The sequence below is a fragment of the Spermophilus citellus genome (genome assembly GCF_964194105.1).
Source record: "Spermophilus citellus genome assembly, chromosome: 8".
Classification (NCBI taxonomy): Eukaryota; Metazoa; Chordata; class Mammalia; order Rodentia; family Sciuridae; genus Spermophilus; species Spermophilus citellus.
Genome location: NC_138189.1, coordinates 153,989,822 through 154,003,805, shown reverse-complemented (window position 1 = coordinate 154,003,805; position 13,984 = coordinate 153,989,822). Strand labels below are relative to the sequence as shown.

Sequence of the window (13,984 nt, the reverse complement as noted above, 5' to 3'; positions counted from 1 at the left end):
ATTTTAATTGGCTCACAAAATTAGAGTTCTATTTTTCATTAATAACTGCTCAAATCCATGGGAAGGAAAAACAGACAGCCCAAATGCGTATTTCTGACTTCCTGCGTAACTGTGTATGAACACAGCAAAGTCAATGCCTCCTCTTCAGGATTTTGTGTTTCATGATCTCTTTCAACTAACAATGATGTAGCCCAACAACTTTTAATCATAAAAAATGAGTTTAAACATAGTTTTAAGATTGCCATTTTATTCAGCCTGAAACGCTTGCCCAACTGAAAGAAGTGTGTGCACCTCCTCAACCCAATTGCCAGGTCTCTCAGGCCAGCCCTGGAGAGCACAGTATCTGACCACACGGCTGAAGAACTAAGGTCCTGGGTAAGCATGGACAGTGTCGAGGCACAGCCACCAGCCCCTCCCTGGAGCGCGGGTATCCACACCCGGGTCGTCTTTGTTAGCTCCAGCCATGTGCAGACGGACACTTCAAGGAGCAGCCCTCAGCCGGCTCCAGCTGTCCTGTGGAGGAACTGGATCGGGCTGTTGAGAAACTGGCCCCTCCAGCACATCAGGATCTCGGTGGCCAGAAACTTTTCCTCTGTCTGAGCCTGTGGGAGCAGGGCCCTGCTGAGTAGTGGAGCTGATGGGCTCCAGGAGTGGAGAGACACAAACCAGCGCCCTGGCCGGGTCCCCTCTGCTCCAGTGCTCTGCAGGGGACTGCTCCTACTGGGGGGACTTCTTTTCTGAGGAGAGACCTACAAAAAACAGCAGGCAAACGTTTCAGGTTAAACATTAAAATCACATTGCCCCCCTCTGGCTTCGGCCAGCATGCATTTCCAGGATGGCCAGAGAGAGAGAGCGAGAGGGACGGAGATTCCATTCCTGAGCTCCTGTGCACACTGGGATTCCAGGCAGGTGCCAGCTGCCTTCTTTGGCACTGGCACATGTTCACCCGGTTGTGACATTGGGTGGCCCAGCTCATGCCTAAGGAGGAATGTTCTGACATCCTCCGGCGGTGGCTTGGGCATTTCCCTAGGAAAGCGAGTCATTTCTATTGCTGCTTGAGTTGGGTCATGCCCCAGAGAAAGATCACTCTCGACAAAGGAAGGCATGTGTGTGGGTGAAGTGGCCTGGGAAACTGGGGCCCTGGCTCCCTGGGAAAGCCCCGGAGATGCAGGCAGTGCTGAAGGGGCACTGGGCTTCAGGAAGAGACACGGAGACCTGGTTAGGGTTAGGAAGACAGTCGGGACCCTGCAGAGGACCCGACAGATACCCAAGGCCAGTGGCCATGTGAAGACAAGGGCAGAGGTTGGAGCTCTGCTGCCACAACCGTGGAACACCTGGGCCACCAGGAGCAGAGACAGAGTTGACTTTCGATGTGTCTCTACAGTGTGGTAAAACCCACCCGCAGTAACTGAGCTCAGCTGGGAACTGTGACCAGAGGACCATGCTACATGGTACTCAACACTCCTCCCCTCAGCCTGGCCAGGGACCCTCAGTGGACTCTGCCTCCTCAGGCCACAGGGTCTGCACAGGGCCTGCGTCCTGTCTCTAGAAGGAGCTCTGGCATCCCTGCGGACCCTGAAGCACCTGCCCAAGGGGCCCTGGGTGCCAAGGGAGCTCCTTGTAGCTGGTGAGGGGCACAGAGAGGAGGCTGGGCTGTGCAGCTGGGCAGTCCTCAAGTCCACTCTCAAGAGCCCGCGTGGTGGGAAGGAGGGACAGAGCAGCGGCGCCAGGCAGGAGGCCAAGCTCAGGTGTCCTGGGCCACGAGGTCCCGGCAGAGCTGAAACCGAGCATTCTAAATGGTCTCTGGGCAACTCCAGGTACTTTCAAGGTAGGAGGGAGGACTGTGCTCTACAGTTTCTAAGCTTGATTGATGATCAGGCCTCTCCATCTGTCCCTGCACCAGGCCCAGGAAGGCTAGAAGAGGTTCCAATGGCACTGCAGAAATCAGCATGGATACCCACTGTCCCTTTAAAAATGCACAGAGCTTCCTCTATCCCATTCCGTGTAAAGAAAACAGCCACTGTTTTAGGTGGTCATAAGAGAAATAATAATGGAAGATACTAGGATAAAAATATAACGGGAAGCATTTCCTAGAGATGAGAAAGTAAACTCGCCAGTGGTCAGATAGTGAAAGGAAACAGAAGCGGGTGTCCTTTAAGCACAGCACACTTGTTAAGAAGGAGCGCTGTGGACTGCGTGGACAGCCAGAGGCCTGGGGTGTGAACTGCAGGTGCCCGCACGGGGCCGGCTCACCGTTGTCCTTGTGCTGCCCGTCTGGCGGAAGCAGGTCCAGAGCGCACCTTGGAGGGCCCGGCTGCGAGGAGCGACACAACATCGTTACAGCAACGGGACTTCAACAGCACCCAGGATGCTGTGCCTGTCCAGCAGGCCCACCCGCGTGGTCCCCCCAGACCTGTTGCCCTCGTGCCGCACCCGGCCCCTCCCTCCCCTGCCCACTGGTTCTGCCCCTCCTGATTCCGCTCTGCATTTGGCCAGAATTTCTCTGACTCTGGGGTTTTCCTCTTTTGCTGGGGAACAGCTGAGTCTTGGATCTCTGCAGAAGTGAACACTTTGGTAAAACTCACCGGAGCCCATAAACAAACAACGTGACTCACCATCAACAAATGCTCTTTTTAAAACCCGCACATTGGGAGCAATGAGAGGGCCAGGAATAAAAACACAAGTTTAAAGTTGTCAGTGGCTCAAGGTAGAGCTCCCAGGTGCTATGGAGGGCAGAGCAGAAGAGCCCAGGGCGGAGGAGTGCGCAGGCCTCTCCCTCTGCACGGGTGCCCCCAGGAGACGTTCTCTACGTTCTCAGGGTTTAGACCAAAGATGTTGAGACGTTTCTCTTGGAATTCTCGCCTAGGTTCTCACCAGGGAGAGCGGCTAGATATCGAGTATCAGGGACACATCAAACAAATCAACTGAAGGAACAAAAAGCCGTGGACCTGGTGGACCGTGGTAGTTCCAAGGCCACCAACTCGTTCCCAGCCCTGGGAACGGAAGGCTGGGCTTCATCTGCCCAGCCTGTGTTCCTGCTCCCAACACTCTCCCACCTCCAACACCCCGTGGCACAAGAGACCACAGGCTGAGCTCCAGTTGTTTAGTTATCTGCTAAAAATAACTTAATGGGAACTTTTTAACGGTCCCAAGTGGGGGCCATTCACAGGCTGCCAGTCCACTGAAGGTGGCCTGAGACTTCAGCTAAGGGACCCCACCGCCGGGCCTGGCCTGCTTCACCTGCTCCCCCACCTGGCCCCGGTGCCTCTGGCCTAGGAACGAGATCACCTCTGTCTTTGATCCCTTGCTTACTCTTAGAGTCTCAGAACAGGGTCAGGGTGAGTGACGTGTTCCCCGTTTTACACGCCCGGCAAGGTGCCCCAAGAAGGTAGACGTGCAACCCCACCACAGCCAGGCACGTGCTCAGCGCAGCTCACAGTGAGCGGACAGGGGTACTCCTTTAAAATCAACAGGGTTCCCTCGTGCGGAGATCTGTTCGGTGGAACACTGCTTGACGGGGAAGGCGTCACACAGGACCCTGTCCCCACAAGAGCTCGGCCTGCTGCTCTGCCTGCCTCTTCTGACCGACGGGGCATCTGGGAGCCTCAGCTTTCTTTCCATTAAGGAGGATGGGACAGAAGCCTGTCTCTGCCCCAGGTCAACGTCAGGACCCTTGGTGCTACAGTTAGTCCATCTGTCACGAGGACATTCCCCGACCCCTACAGGTTCCGTCTCCTTCTGGTTCCACAGTCGTGGTTCACTTCTACATCCCTGACAGGATGTGATCAGGAACGAGCGCTGAAGACTAAGAACCCGAGTCATGAAGAGAACAGGACAGGGACAGGCAGCGGACAGAAGCAGCCGCGGCCTCCACGGGCAAAGCACCAGGTTCCCCTCAGGCTGCACCACACCAGGCCACTGAGGGAGGTGCTCTGAGCCCTGACGTCTGCCAGCCCCCAAGGGTCACAGTCTCACCCCCTGGAAGAGGACAGGCAGGACCCTTTCAGGAAGGTGGGGAACATGCTTTTGGTAAGGGCTGTGCTGAGAAAATGCCAATAAAAAGCCTCAGACTTTGCCATAATTAGAAACAGAGTTGAATGGAGCCAAGGGGTGGGAGAGTGTCTGGGCACACAGAGAGCAGAGCAGGAGGCTGCCTTCCTGGACAGAGGCTCTGTGAGGAGAGTAGAGGCTGGCCTCCCTTCAGGGCAGTGAGCACCGCTCCAAGAACAAAGGGGCCACTGCAGTCTGGCTCACTCAGGTGGACCGTGCCAATCAACTCCACCCAGGTCCACTTCATCTTGCTGGGCACACACGGCCACGGGGGACAACTGAAGTGGGTCACCTCTTCCTGGATCTTTCAAGAAAATCCCCCCCACAGGAAAATGTCAAAAACCATTCTGCACATATGTGGCGACAGCCACCGTAGCTCAACGAGTTGGAAGCTGTCCCTCTGTTTTCTTTCTTCAGTTTTTGCTCCAGTTTTCACTTTGCGATTCTTTATATATAGAAGCCCCCTGCGGCGTTGGGTAGGTGGTTGAAAGTGGCCCCTATAACAGGATGTTTGCTCAAGGAATTGTGGCTCAGTTGGAAATCTTGTGATTACTTTTTCATATCTATGTGTCCTGAGGATTCAGAGCCCAAAGAATCACTACTGTGTCCACGCCCCTCTGGACCTTGGCCAGTGGAGGCTGAGGTGCAGTAGAGCCTCCCTCTGCAGGAGACACGCTGTGCCCCAATTCCAGAGACACACCTGGTCTCTACCAGCAGAGGACGCCGTCGCGATCTGTTGAAGTGGGACCTTTTACTTACTGGGTGCTCCCACTGGTCCTGCGTGGCGCGTGGGCCTGCTGGCACCCCCAGGTCCCGCAGGTGGAAAGCCAAGCCACAGGTGCAGGCCGGGAAATGCATCTGGGGAGACAAAGCCGTTGGTCCACTGGGAGGGTGGAATGGGACGTTAACACGTGCTCTCTACCACAGGGATGGTCAGTCTTAAGGTGCAGCCCCATCTGTCATAATTAAGACCCAGAGCAGGAGGTAGGTAGGACTTGGGACTCACAGGACGAGGCTCCTCGCTGGCTAAGTCTTCCCTGAGGTGACACTGCAATTACTCTTCCATCTCAGAGAAATTAGAAGCCCTGAGGAAGCGCACACAGGGGATGCTGCTTCTGGGTGGTCTACACAGAGACCTTGGTGAAGCCCAGCCTGCCCTGACCCGGGGGAGAAGGTCCCTCAACTGCAGGCAGCATCAGGAACTGAGCGGAAAAGAGTCAGTGTGGAAGGCTACTAGAGCGTGGGCACAGAAGGACTCAGGCCCAGGAGGACCTTCCCTGTCTAGAGAGAACAAAGCCTTTGTATTTCAGGTTTCCCACCACAAGAGGTGTGAGCAACTGCAGGAAAGGCCACCAGCATGCGTTTCCCAGGTGTGGTGGGTCTGGGGAGGAGTCCTCGTTCTAACAGAAACACATGGAGGCTGGCCCTACTGGTGACAGAGGCTGACACTGCTGGTGACGGAGGCTGGCACTACTGGTAATGGAGGCTGGCTCTACTGGTGACTGAGGCTGGGCACTATTGGTGACAGAGGCTGGCACTACGGGTAATGGAGGCTGGCCCTACTGGTGATATGCTCTGAGAAGCATCTTTTTCAGGAATGCTGGGCTGAAAGGCTGGTGGTCCCTGCGCACTGTCCACCCATGGGCAAGCCCGGCTGTACCCAGGAGTAACTGAGTGGAACTTAAAGTTACCATTTCACTGCTCCCAGGGCAGGGCAGCAGCCACATACCTGTTTCAGTTGTTTTTCTAGTTTTTCTTTCTCCATCTGACAAACTTTGATCTACAGAGAAAACACAGGCAGTTGATTATCAGCAGGAGCTCCGGCCTTAGGGGAACCTGGGGCGGGCCAGTGCAGGGCACAGGGAGCGGCTGAGCAGCAAAGAGCTGTGCTTGGGTTTCAGGCGTGCATCTCCTCTGTCCTGAAATCCCCAAGGGAAAGCGGGGAAGCTGGGGAGTTTTTAAGTGTTTTCGAGTTGGTTGAGGCCACCTTGTTCTCAGTCTCGGCTGACCTGTGCAGACCTAGAGGTAGCAGCGTCTGGCTCACTGAATGAAATTGGCACTGTTCAGCCGGCATTCAGGGGCCTGGCTCCTGCCCCACACAGCCTCTGCACCACGGTGGCTGGCTCCAGACCCCTCAGTGGCAGCCGGGGAACACTCTGGTACGTGGCCAGTGCCTGAAGGATTTGATATGAGGTCTCTGTTTAAAGTCCTACTCAGATCACATCCTACTCAGCCAAGGTTTTCCTTCATTGCACTGCAGCATTTAACCTGCAGCCGATCCACTTAACATCGTCCTCAAATCCTTCCCTGTGCCTTATTGAGTTCTATCATTGTTGAACCACAGTGAACGAGACTTTTTATTTCTTATACCGGGGATGTAACCCAGGAGTGAGGTTACCACTGAGCTACATCCCCAACCCTTTTTATTTTTTATTTGAGACAGGGTCTCACTAAATTGCTGAGACTGGTTGCAAACTTGGAATCCTCCTGCCTCAGCCTCACCACCACACCTGGATGAATGAGACTTTAAAAAAAAAAGATTGGGCTATCATTATTTTAAAAGAAAAATTTGATAGTTTTAATGTATCAGTTTCAAGATTGTTCCTTAGCTTATAAACACAATTATACCATGCTACTTGGACAATATATTTATTTTGCTGATGCTGGTCAAAATTGCTTTTTATAGATGCACAGGCACTAGAACTGCGTGTGGACTATGTTCTAAAATGTTAAGTAGGTGGACTATGTTCCTGGTTGAACTGAAAGTTCTAAAATGGAAAGCACATTGTCCATCTTAGGCACCAATTTATTGCCAGTCTGAATTTTTTGGGGTTTGGTGCAGAAGAATCACTCTGAACTTAATAAAGTAGAATAAATAAAATCGAAATATACCAGGAATAAAGCAATTTGTGCACTAACAAAGAAATCAAGGGGGCTTTGTTTGTAAGAAATAAAGATTGAAAGAGGAATTCTTCACCCAGTATAATCAGGACTTCTTCACCCACTGTTGTATCAATTATTTGTTAGGTTTCATGGATTACTTTCAGAAAATTAAAGAATTATGCTTTTAATCCTACTAATTTCCTTTATAATTCCTTTATTTTATTCCTTTTAATTTTTTTAGGAAATGGTTCTGCCAAATAATTTACCACATAAAATTAAGAATTTCAAGTTAATCCTTGAAAAAATACGAGAGAAGAAATCAGATGCCGTTCACTGTCCACGTGGCATTGGGCAGAAGAGGACCACTGAGGGCTTGGAGTCCTTCAGAGACTGGAAGTCCGGCAGCTAGCAGGCCTGCCCCATTCCCCTTTACTGAAACCCCGGGGTTTTGCAAATCCAAAGCATGTGGTTGTTTCAAAATCGCGTTGGCTACACTCTCCCTCCTTAACATCATGCTCACCCTCGTGGCAATGTCCAGTCCACTTTTTCTCCTGTTACACCTGATTTCCGTTCACTTACAGTCGACACAGTCTAGTCCATAAATGGCTTCCTGGAAAGGGCTCTAGTCACACTCCCTCTGGGGCCCGGTGACCAGGGCCCTGGGGCTCAGCAGACGTGGGCATGTTTTCAGAGGGCGGGGACATTCCAATACCGCCCTTCAAAGAAAGCGACAGGAATTTAGAAACCACTTCACTGTATTTGAGTAGAAGGTAGTTCAACTCCCATTCTCCCAAGATAAATATTACGGGGAAAAGATCACAAGAACTGTATTTTATAAAAGACTTTGGAATCCAGTTTCTGGGGTCATTCCTCAACATACTCAAGTTAAAAGAAATTTCAGGCATTTTCATCTGCTTGCAAGGTCGTGAAGAGTGACTTCATTCCAGGTGTGGCCTCTCAAGAACCCCAGGTCAACTGACAGAATTCAAAAGGCTTGGATACTTTTTAAATGAGAAAACAAAAATGGAACACGTGTGCTTGGCACGGGCCCCGCTGGGTGTGTACCTGGGAACTCAGCCGGGTCAGCTGGGCGCGGGAAGCCTGATGAGCGCGCTGCAGCTCTTCTTTCTCTCGACTGAGCCTTTCCCGATCGGATCGCTCCCTTCTGAAGTCTTCTTCATAGATTTGTACCTGAAAGACAGACACGTGGGTGCTGTGACGGTCATTCTTCCGTGCTCTTGGGCCATTCAAGCCATCTCCTCCCAGGTGCCTCCTGGGCTTCTGCGGTGGGGCACACCCACCCTCTGCTCCTGAGCCCTCTTCAGGGTGGGGTGGGGAAAGGCACAGGGCCGCAATTCATCCTTCACTCCTAGAGTGGAAGTCCTCGGATTTTTCCTTCTTGGGTGTGCATCAAGAATTCAGAAGGGACAAAGTGTAAATTCCTTAAAACTCCTGTGCCCACACTTCTGCCAGGTGCTCTGCTGAGCTGGAGGCCTGGCTGGCTTTAAGTGTCACCACTGGAGCCAACGCCCGCACAGGGCTCAGCCTGAGGTTCTCAAAGTCAGTTTGCTGACAAGGGCTGTTCAGTGAAGCCACTAAGGACTGACATGCCAACAGTGAACACAGAAGCAAAGGCAGACAAATGTGGAAAGTGTGACTGTTGAGAGGCAGCCTCAAGGTTCGTTCTTGTCAGCAGTTTTAGAGGTAGATGATAAAAAAGAAATATGTAAGATTTTATTGCAACACTTCATAAGAGATATTCCAAATATTGCAGAAAAGTAATCAAACAAGTGAATTAATCCTTTTTTAAAAAACTGGCTTGATGTTGTCTGGTAGTTTGGAGACAAACATGTGAGGCTATAAAAATAAATGAAAGGTAGAGAATGAAGCAAAAGAATTCTTCTAGGACTGAGGTTTAAATCACTTCTACATGGAAACCTCTGAGCTGGACACGGCACCTTCAGATTCCAACCAGAGGTGCAGCCATCTAAAGCAGTCAGATGAAAGCCAGCAGGCAGGAGGGGAGATCCAGCACTGCACGTAGATTCTGGTGGAGATGCATATGCAGACACACACACACGTGCACACACATGCACATACATGTGTGTGCATATGCACACACACGCACACATGTATACATGCAAATATACACAGCACGCAATATATACAAGCACATACAGCATGCACACACACATACATGTATGCATACACATGCAAATATATACACACAGACACACATGTATACATGCACTCACATATGCCATGCATACACACAAACATGCACATAGATAACATATGTGTGTACATGCATGTACATATATACAGGCAAACACATATATGTGTATGTAAGTGCACACACCACACATAACATACACATGTGCTTACATGTACACGTGCACACATGCAAAATGCAGACACAAACAATACGCATGTACACGCATGCAAGCATATACACACAGGCACAAGCATGTATGCACAGAAAAAACTGCACACACATGTACAATACACATATGCACACATGCGCACACACACATATATAGCATGCACACACACGCACATGTGTACATACATGCACACACAAATATTTACACATAGATTTCATTTTCAAATCCTTATTCATCAGCCCCATTGCAAGGAAACTACATCCAGCCAAGCGACATTTTTATTTATTTTTTAGTCAAGAGCTGAGGCTCAGTTCCAGGCAGACAGAGCAGTTACTGGGGTGTTTTGAACAGGAGAAGCCCGTGTAAAGAGAACTGAACATTCTAGCTAGCCGTGCCATCACTTCAGTCCTAACTCAGATCCTCTGTGGATCTGAAACCTCCACTGCCCCGTGTGGCGCTTGGTGGGGTTGCAATCATAGGTGCTGGCTTAGAAGTGGGTTTGGTCAAAATGTATGTGCAGAACATCACACACTCTCCCTAGTGCCAAGGAAGGGATGGGCATCGCTCCACTGTTCAGTGCACATGAAAAGAACGCCTGTCAGGCCTGCATCCTACACTGGCTGACCCCACTGCAACCCACGTGCCAGGTGCCCTCTGGCCTGCAGTGTGCTTAGTCGGTGAGCTCCAGGATGGTCCAGGCCTGCACACAGGCAGTACCTGCCCAGGAATCCTGCCTGGGCTGCCACCTGGACAGGACCTCAACAAACTGAATGTCACCCTTGCTTTCTATGGATCAATTTTTAAGCCATATGCATGATCCCGAGTGTAACAGGCAGATTATCCTATGAGATAATCTGGAAAGAGAAGACCCATCTTTCCACCAAGAGCTCTGGATTTTACACCCAGCTACTCCTTTCAGGTAATGACAGTAAGTGAATATCAGTAACCCCATGGCTCAGCTTCCCCACGTGGGCACACTGAGACTCCTTGTAATTGGCACATACTCAGAGCAAACTGGTCAATGAACATGTCCAGGGGCCTCGAAAAGATAGAACTAATTTCCAGCCCTTCACCCCATGCTCGGTCTCCCCTGCTAATAGGTTCTTGAGGGCACGAGCTGGGATTCAGGCGAGTCCCCTTACTCACTGCTACTTAGCCTCTTACAGGAGGAGAAACTTGACAGGCACGGCTGGCCCTTCAGCCAGGCGGACACTACCTGCTGGACTGAGCTCAGATGCACGCAGCTTGGGCAGTGCTGCCTCCCCCAGGCTGGGCTGCCACCGCCCTCCAGGGCATCCTTGCTCTCGCCGTCCACGTGGCCGCAGTGAGGGAGAGGAGTGGCTGGGGGCACCAGCCCTGTGTAGGGTAGCAGACCTGACTCTTCTATGGCTACAATCAGAACCACGGATTCTTTGAAAACTGCCCGTGATATTCCAGGGCAGGAGGCCAGGAGCTGCAGGATCATAGCCTGGCGGCTCCCATTTTCTGAAAAGGTGAGATCTTGGGTGAGTAGTGTTTCCAGAATCAACCACGCCTGCAGGGAACTCCGTGGACCAGGGGCTCACAGAATCTCCATCGTCTCTTCACGGTGTGACCTTGGGTGACCCGTAACCCACAGAGACTTGGTTCCCACTTTATGAACCACGGTGTGACCCAGCTGAACTCCATTCTGCCTGGAAACTTTGAAACCAGTAATTCTAATTAAAGCAAGTGTGAGAATGGTGGCCACTGTGAACAGCAGGAGTGCACTGGCCACAGGCCCTGCCTGGCCCCGGGACTGTCCGCTGCGACCTCTCACCTGCTGCTTGAGAACTTCCACTTCCGTTCTCGTGGCCGCCTGGCTGCACTCCACAGGGCACATCCCCCGCCGGTCCCCAGGAGACAACGCGCCCTCGATTTTCAAGGCGTCCTGAAGAGCCTGTGGCGAGGCAAGCACACAGCTGCATGAGCCTGCAGCCTGGGCGTCGCGAGGTCCGTGTCCCTCCACGCCCCCAGCAGCCCTCCTCCCGCTGCGGCTTCCCCTTCTGATTTCTGCCCACGGGTCCGTGGTCAGAGCCTGCCTGCTCCCCAGGAAAGCCGCTGCTGGCCGTCCACCCCTTGCTGCTTGGGGATCCTCAGTGATGGGCCCCTTGCCCTGGCCAACTACAAATAGAAGACTTGTCTATAGCCTTTCTGCCAATTCTCGGCCTCAGTCACCGTGTACCCCGTCCCTGGTGCTCGAAGCCCAGGAGCCAGAGGTGGCCCGACAGGCCCAGCCCCGAGCCCTGCCTAGAGATTCTGAATCGGGAGCCCAGAGCTCAGAATCTGCACTTCTCAAAAGCTGGTGTGGCTCATCCCAGGTGATGTTTGGGGGGACATTCTTCTGTGTAACCATCTGATGTCCCCAACAAGAGAAGGAACCCCAGGGGAAGGCAGCCCCTGCGGACTTGCAGCCCCTGCAGCCCCCTGGCCCAGCCTGGCCACAGGTGGGTTCACTGTCAGAACTGCTGAGGCGCCCCGGGGAGAGGGTGAGAACTGCTGAGGTGGCCACGCTGTGTCCCACCCCCACCGCGCCCTCGCTCCCCAGTCTGGGTGGTGCGCCTCTCTCAGGTCACAGGGAGGTGTCCCCTCCAAGCTTGAAGGCCCGAGGTTCACACGGAGATGAGTTCCCAGGACTGTGACAGAACAGGCCTCGCCTCAAGGCCCTCAGGACACACCACTGGTCACTGTCCTCCACACAAGGGTGTTCCCACCCACAGGGTCGCAAAACCAGCAAAGGAAGGGCAAGCCTGTGGCCTCGCGTCCCCTGTCCAACCCGAGTTCCCTAACAGAATGTCTCAGTAGCTCAGACACCATCCAGCCTGATGCGAACGTGGCTTTTCAGGAAGTTCTAAGAGAAACAAGAGCTGCTCTCTTCTCAGGGAAGAAATTGCGGAAACAACAAGTTCTCCAATAATTTATGTTTTGTCAGATTTTTGTGTGTATGCTGGGCATCAGACTCTATCCCAAGCTGTAACACCCCCCCATCAGGGTCTGTATAAAACACGTAGTTCTGGGGGATTTCAGAATAAGTAGACCTTCTAAGTGACATGGAAGGTAGCACACAAACTCCAGAGTGTGGGACGCCCTGTGACAGCGGCAGCCAACAGGACCACTCACCGTCCACCCGACTGGGTGCCTGGCAGACCTCGTTGTTTGAATTCCCAGGTTTTCCTACCTTTCATGCTACTTGGGATTTTAGAAATTTTGAAATGAGTCATAAATGAAAGGTGAGTCCAGGAGACATATATGCCATCTTGGGTTTTCCAGCTTCCTCGAATAAACCCCACAACCTATTCTGGGACAGGTGTTTACTCTCAGTACTGAGGTGCCGGGAAACCTGCCCACCCCAATGGCAAGACAAGGGATGGGTCAATGAGCCCGCGGGTGGCCCTGGACGACCGGCTTCAGCAGGGCTTCTCACTCCCTCTGGTTGTCCCTGACCCCCCTGTAGGAACTTGGTAAGGACAAAGCCCTGGGGTATTCAAAGCGAGTCACCTGAATTGAGTACCCACAGTACCTTCTGACAGCCCTGTGAGTGGCTCAGGTGACCTGTCACCAGCGTCTGCCAAGTGGGGGCAAGTCATGAAACAGGGAGACCCTGGCTCCACTGAGACGGTCCTTGGTCCCCCCAATCAACATGTCCAGTGGCTTCTACTTCCCCTACTTCCCGCAGTAGGAAAAAAAAAGACCCATTGTAAAATGGAATAACATAAAGTCCTACATTTCATTTGCCCCGACACTTGTGCTAAGTGAGAAGAAATCTCCCCAAGACCATCACTTTGTGCAAGTGGTGCTCCAGGCACAGATGTGGGCAAGGACATCTTTTCTGGCTTTAAGGACCCTTCACTTTTCCTCACTACCCATGAGTAAGGTATTGTACATCACATTGCTGTATGATGCTTATTGAATGGTAAATCTCAGGTCCCAAACTGGCTATTGAATACGTCATGTTCTAGTGAGTTAAATTTGTTGATCCATCCATTCACGCATTTGCCACTCGGCACATACTTTAAGAACTTTCTGGGGGCAAGGCCTGTCCTTGGCACTCAGGTCGTGGCAGAGACCAAAGGGTCCCGCCTGACTGCTGCCTTGGCGAGCCCCCTCCTCAGAAACGCACTCTGAGACAGTACTCACAACTGCACTGTGGGAGAGATGGGTGTATTACTGTGTGAGGCAAGCTTTCACCTGAAAGTTGACTTTTTCTTGTGATTTTAGGCGAAATGAGATGTACACGTGGGCCTCTAGGAGTGTGTGGCTCTGCCGCTGTGCCTGCTGTGCCAACGGATGGATGTCCAGCCTGCAGGAATTCTACCCCCGCTGAGCTCATGCTCCAGAGCGGCAGGCGGAGCAGACGCGGGGACACAGAGGCAGCGCGAGCTGTGCCAGACAACAGCAGGCTCCAGGACAAGTCCATGTGCCCCCCAGGGAAACTCCTAGCGCAGCCGAAAGGTCCCCGAGGAGGCGACACTTGTACAAAGACATGAGTCTCACTCAGATTAAATTTTCTTGTTGAGATCCTATGATTATAACCACCAAAATTATCAAACCACTGATTTTCTAATTTTTTAAAAAAGTTCTGCTAGCTATAAATACAGATTAAAAAATGAAGTGCAACACATAAACATGAGCAAAAGAGCAGGATTCTC

The 13,984-nt window shown here is 52.1% G+C and overlaps 1 protein-coding gene across 2 annotated transcripts in view; it reads right to left on the bottom strand.

Annotated features, from left to right (window-relative positions):
• Positions 1-261: 261 nt before the first annotated feature.
• Positions 262-13,984, bottom strand: part of TNIP3 (TNFAIP3 interacting protein 3) — a 53,626-nt gene continuing 39,903 nt past the window's right edge. The window contains exons 7-12 of one of the 2 annotated variants that reach the window (XM_081304145.1): positions 11,116-11,235; positions 7,999-8,124; positions 5,780-5,830; positions 4,810-4,908; positions 2,254-2,314; positions 262-749 (exon numbers count right to left, since the gene is read on the bottom strand). In XM_081304145.1, the coding sequence (XP_081160271.1) occupies positions 718-749; positions 2,254-2,314; positions 4,810-4,908; positions 5,780-5,830; positions 7,999-8,124; positions 11,116-11,235 (489 nt within the window). In that variant the 3' untranslated portion in view covers positions 262-717. The remainder of the gene's footprint in view (positions 750-2,253; positions 2,315-4,809; positions 4,909-5,779; positions 5,831-7,998; positions 8,125-11,115; positions 11,236-13,984) is intronic. The other variant, XM_081304146.1, reaches the window with a different exon arrangement.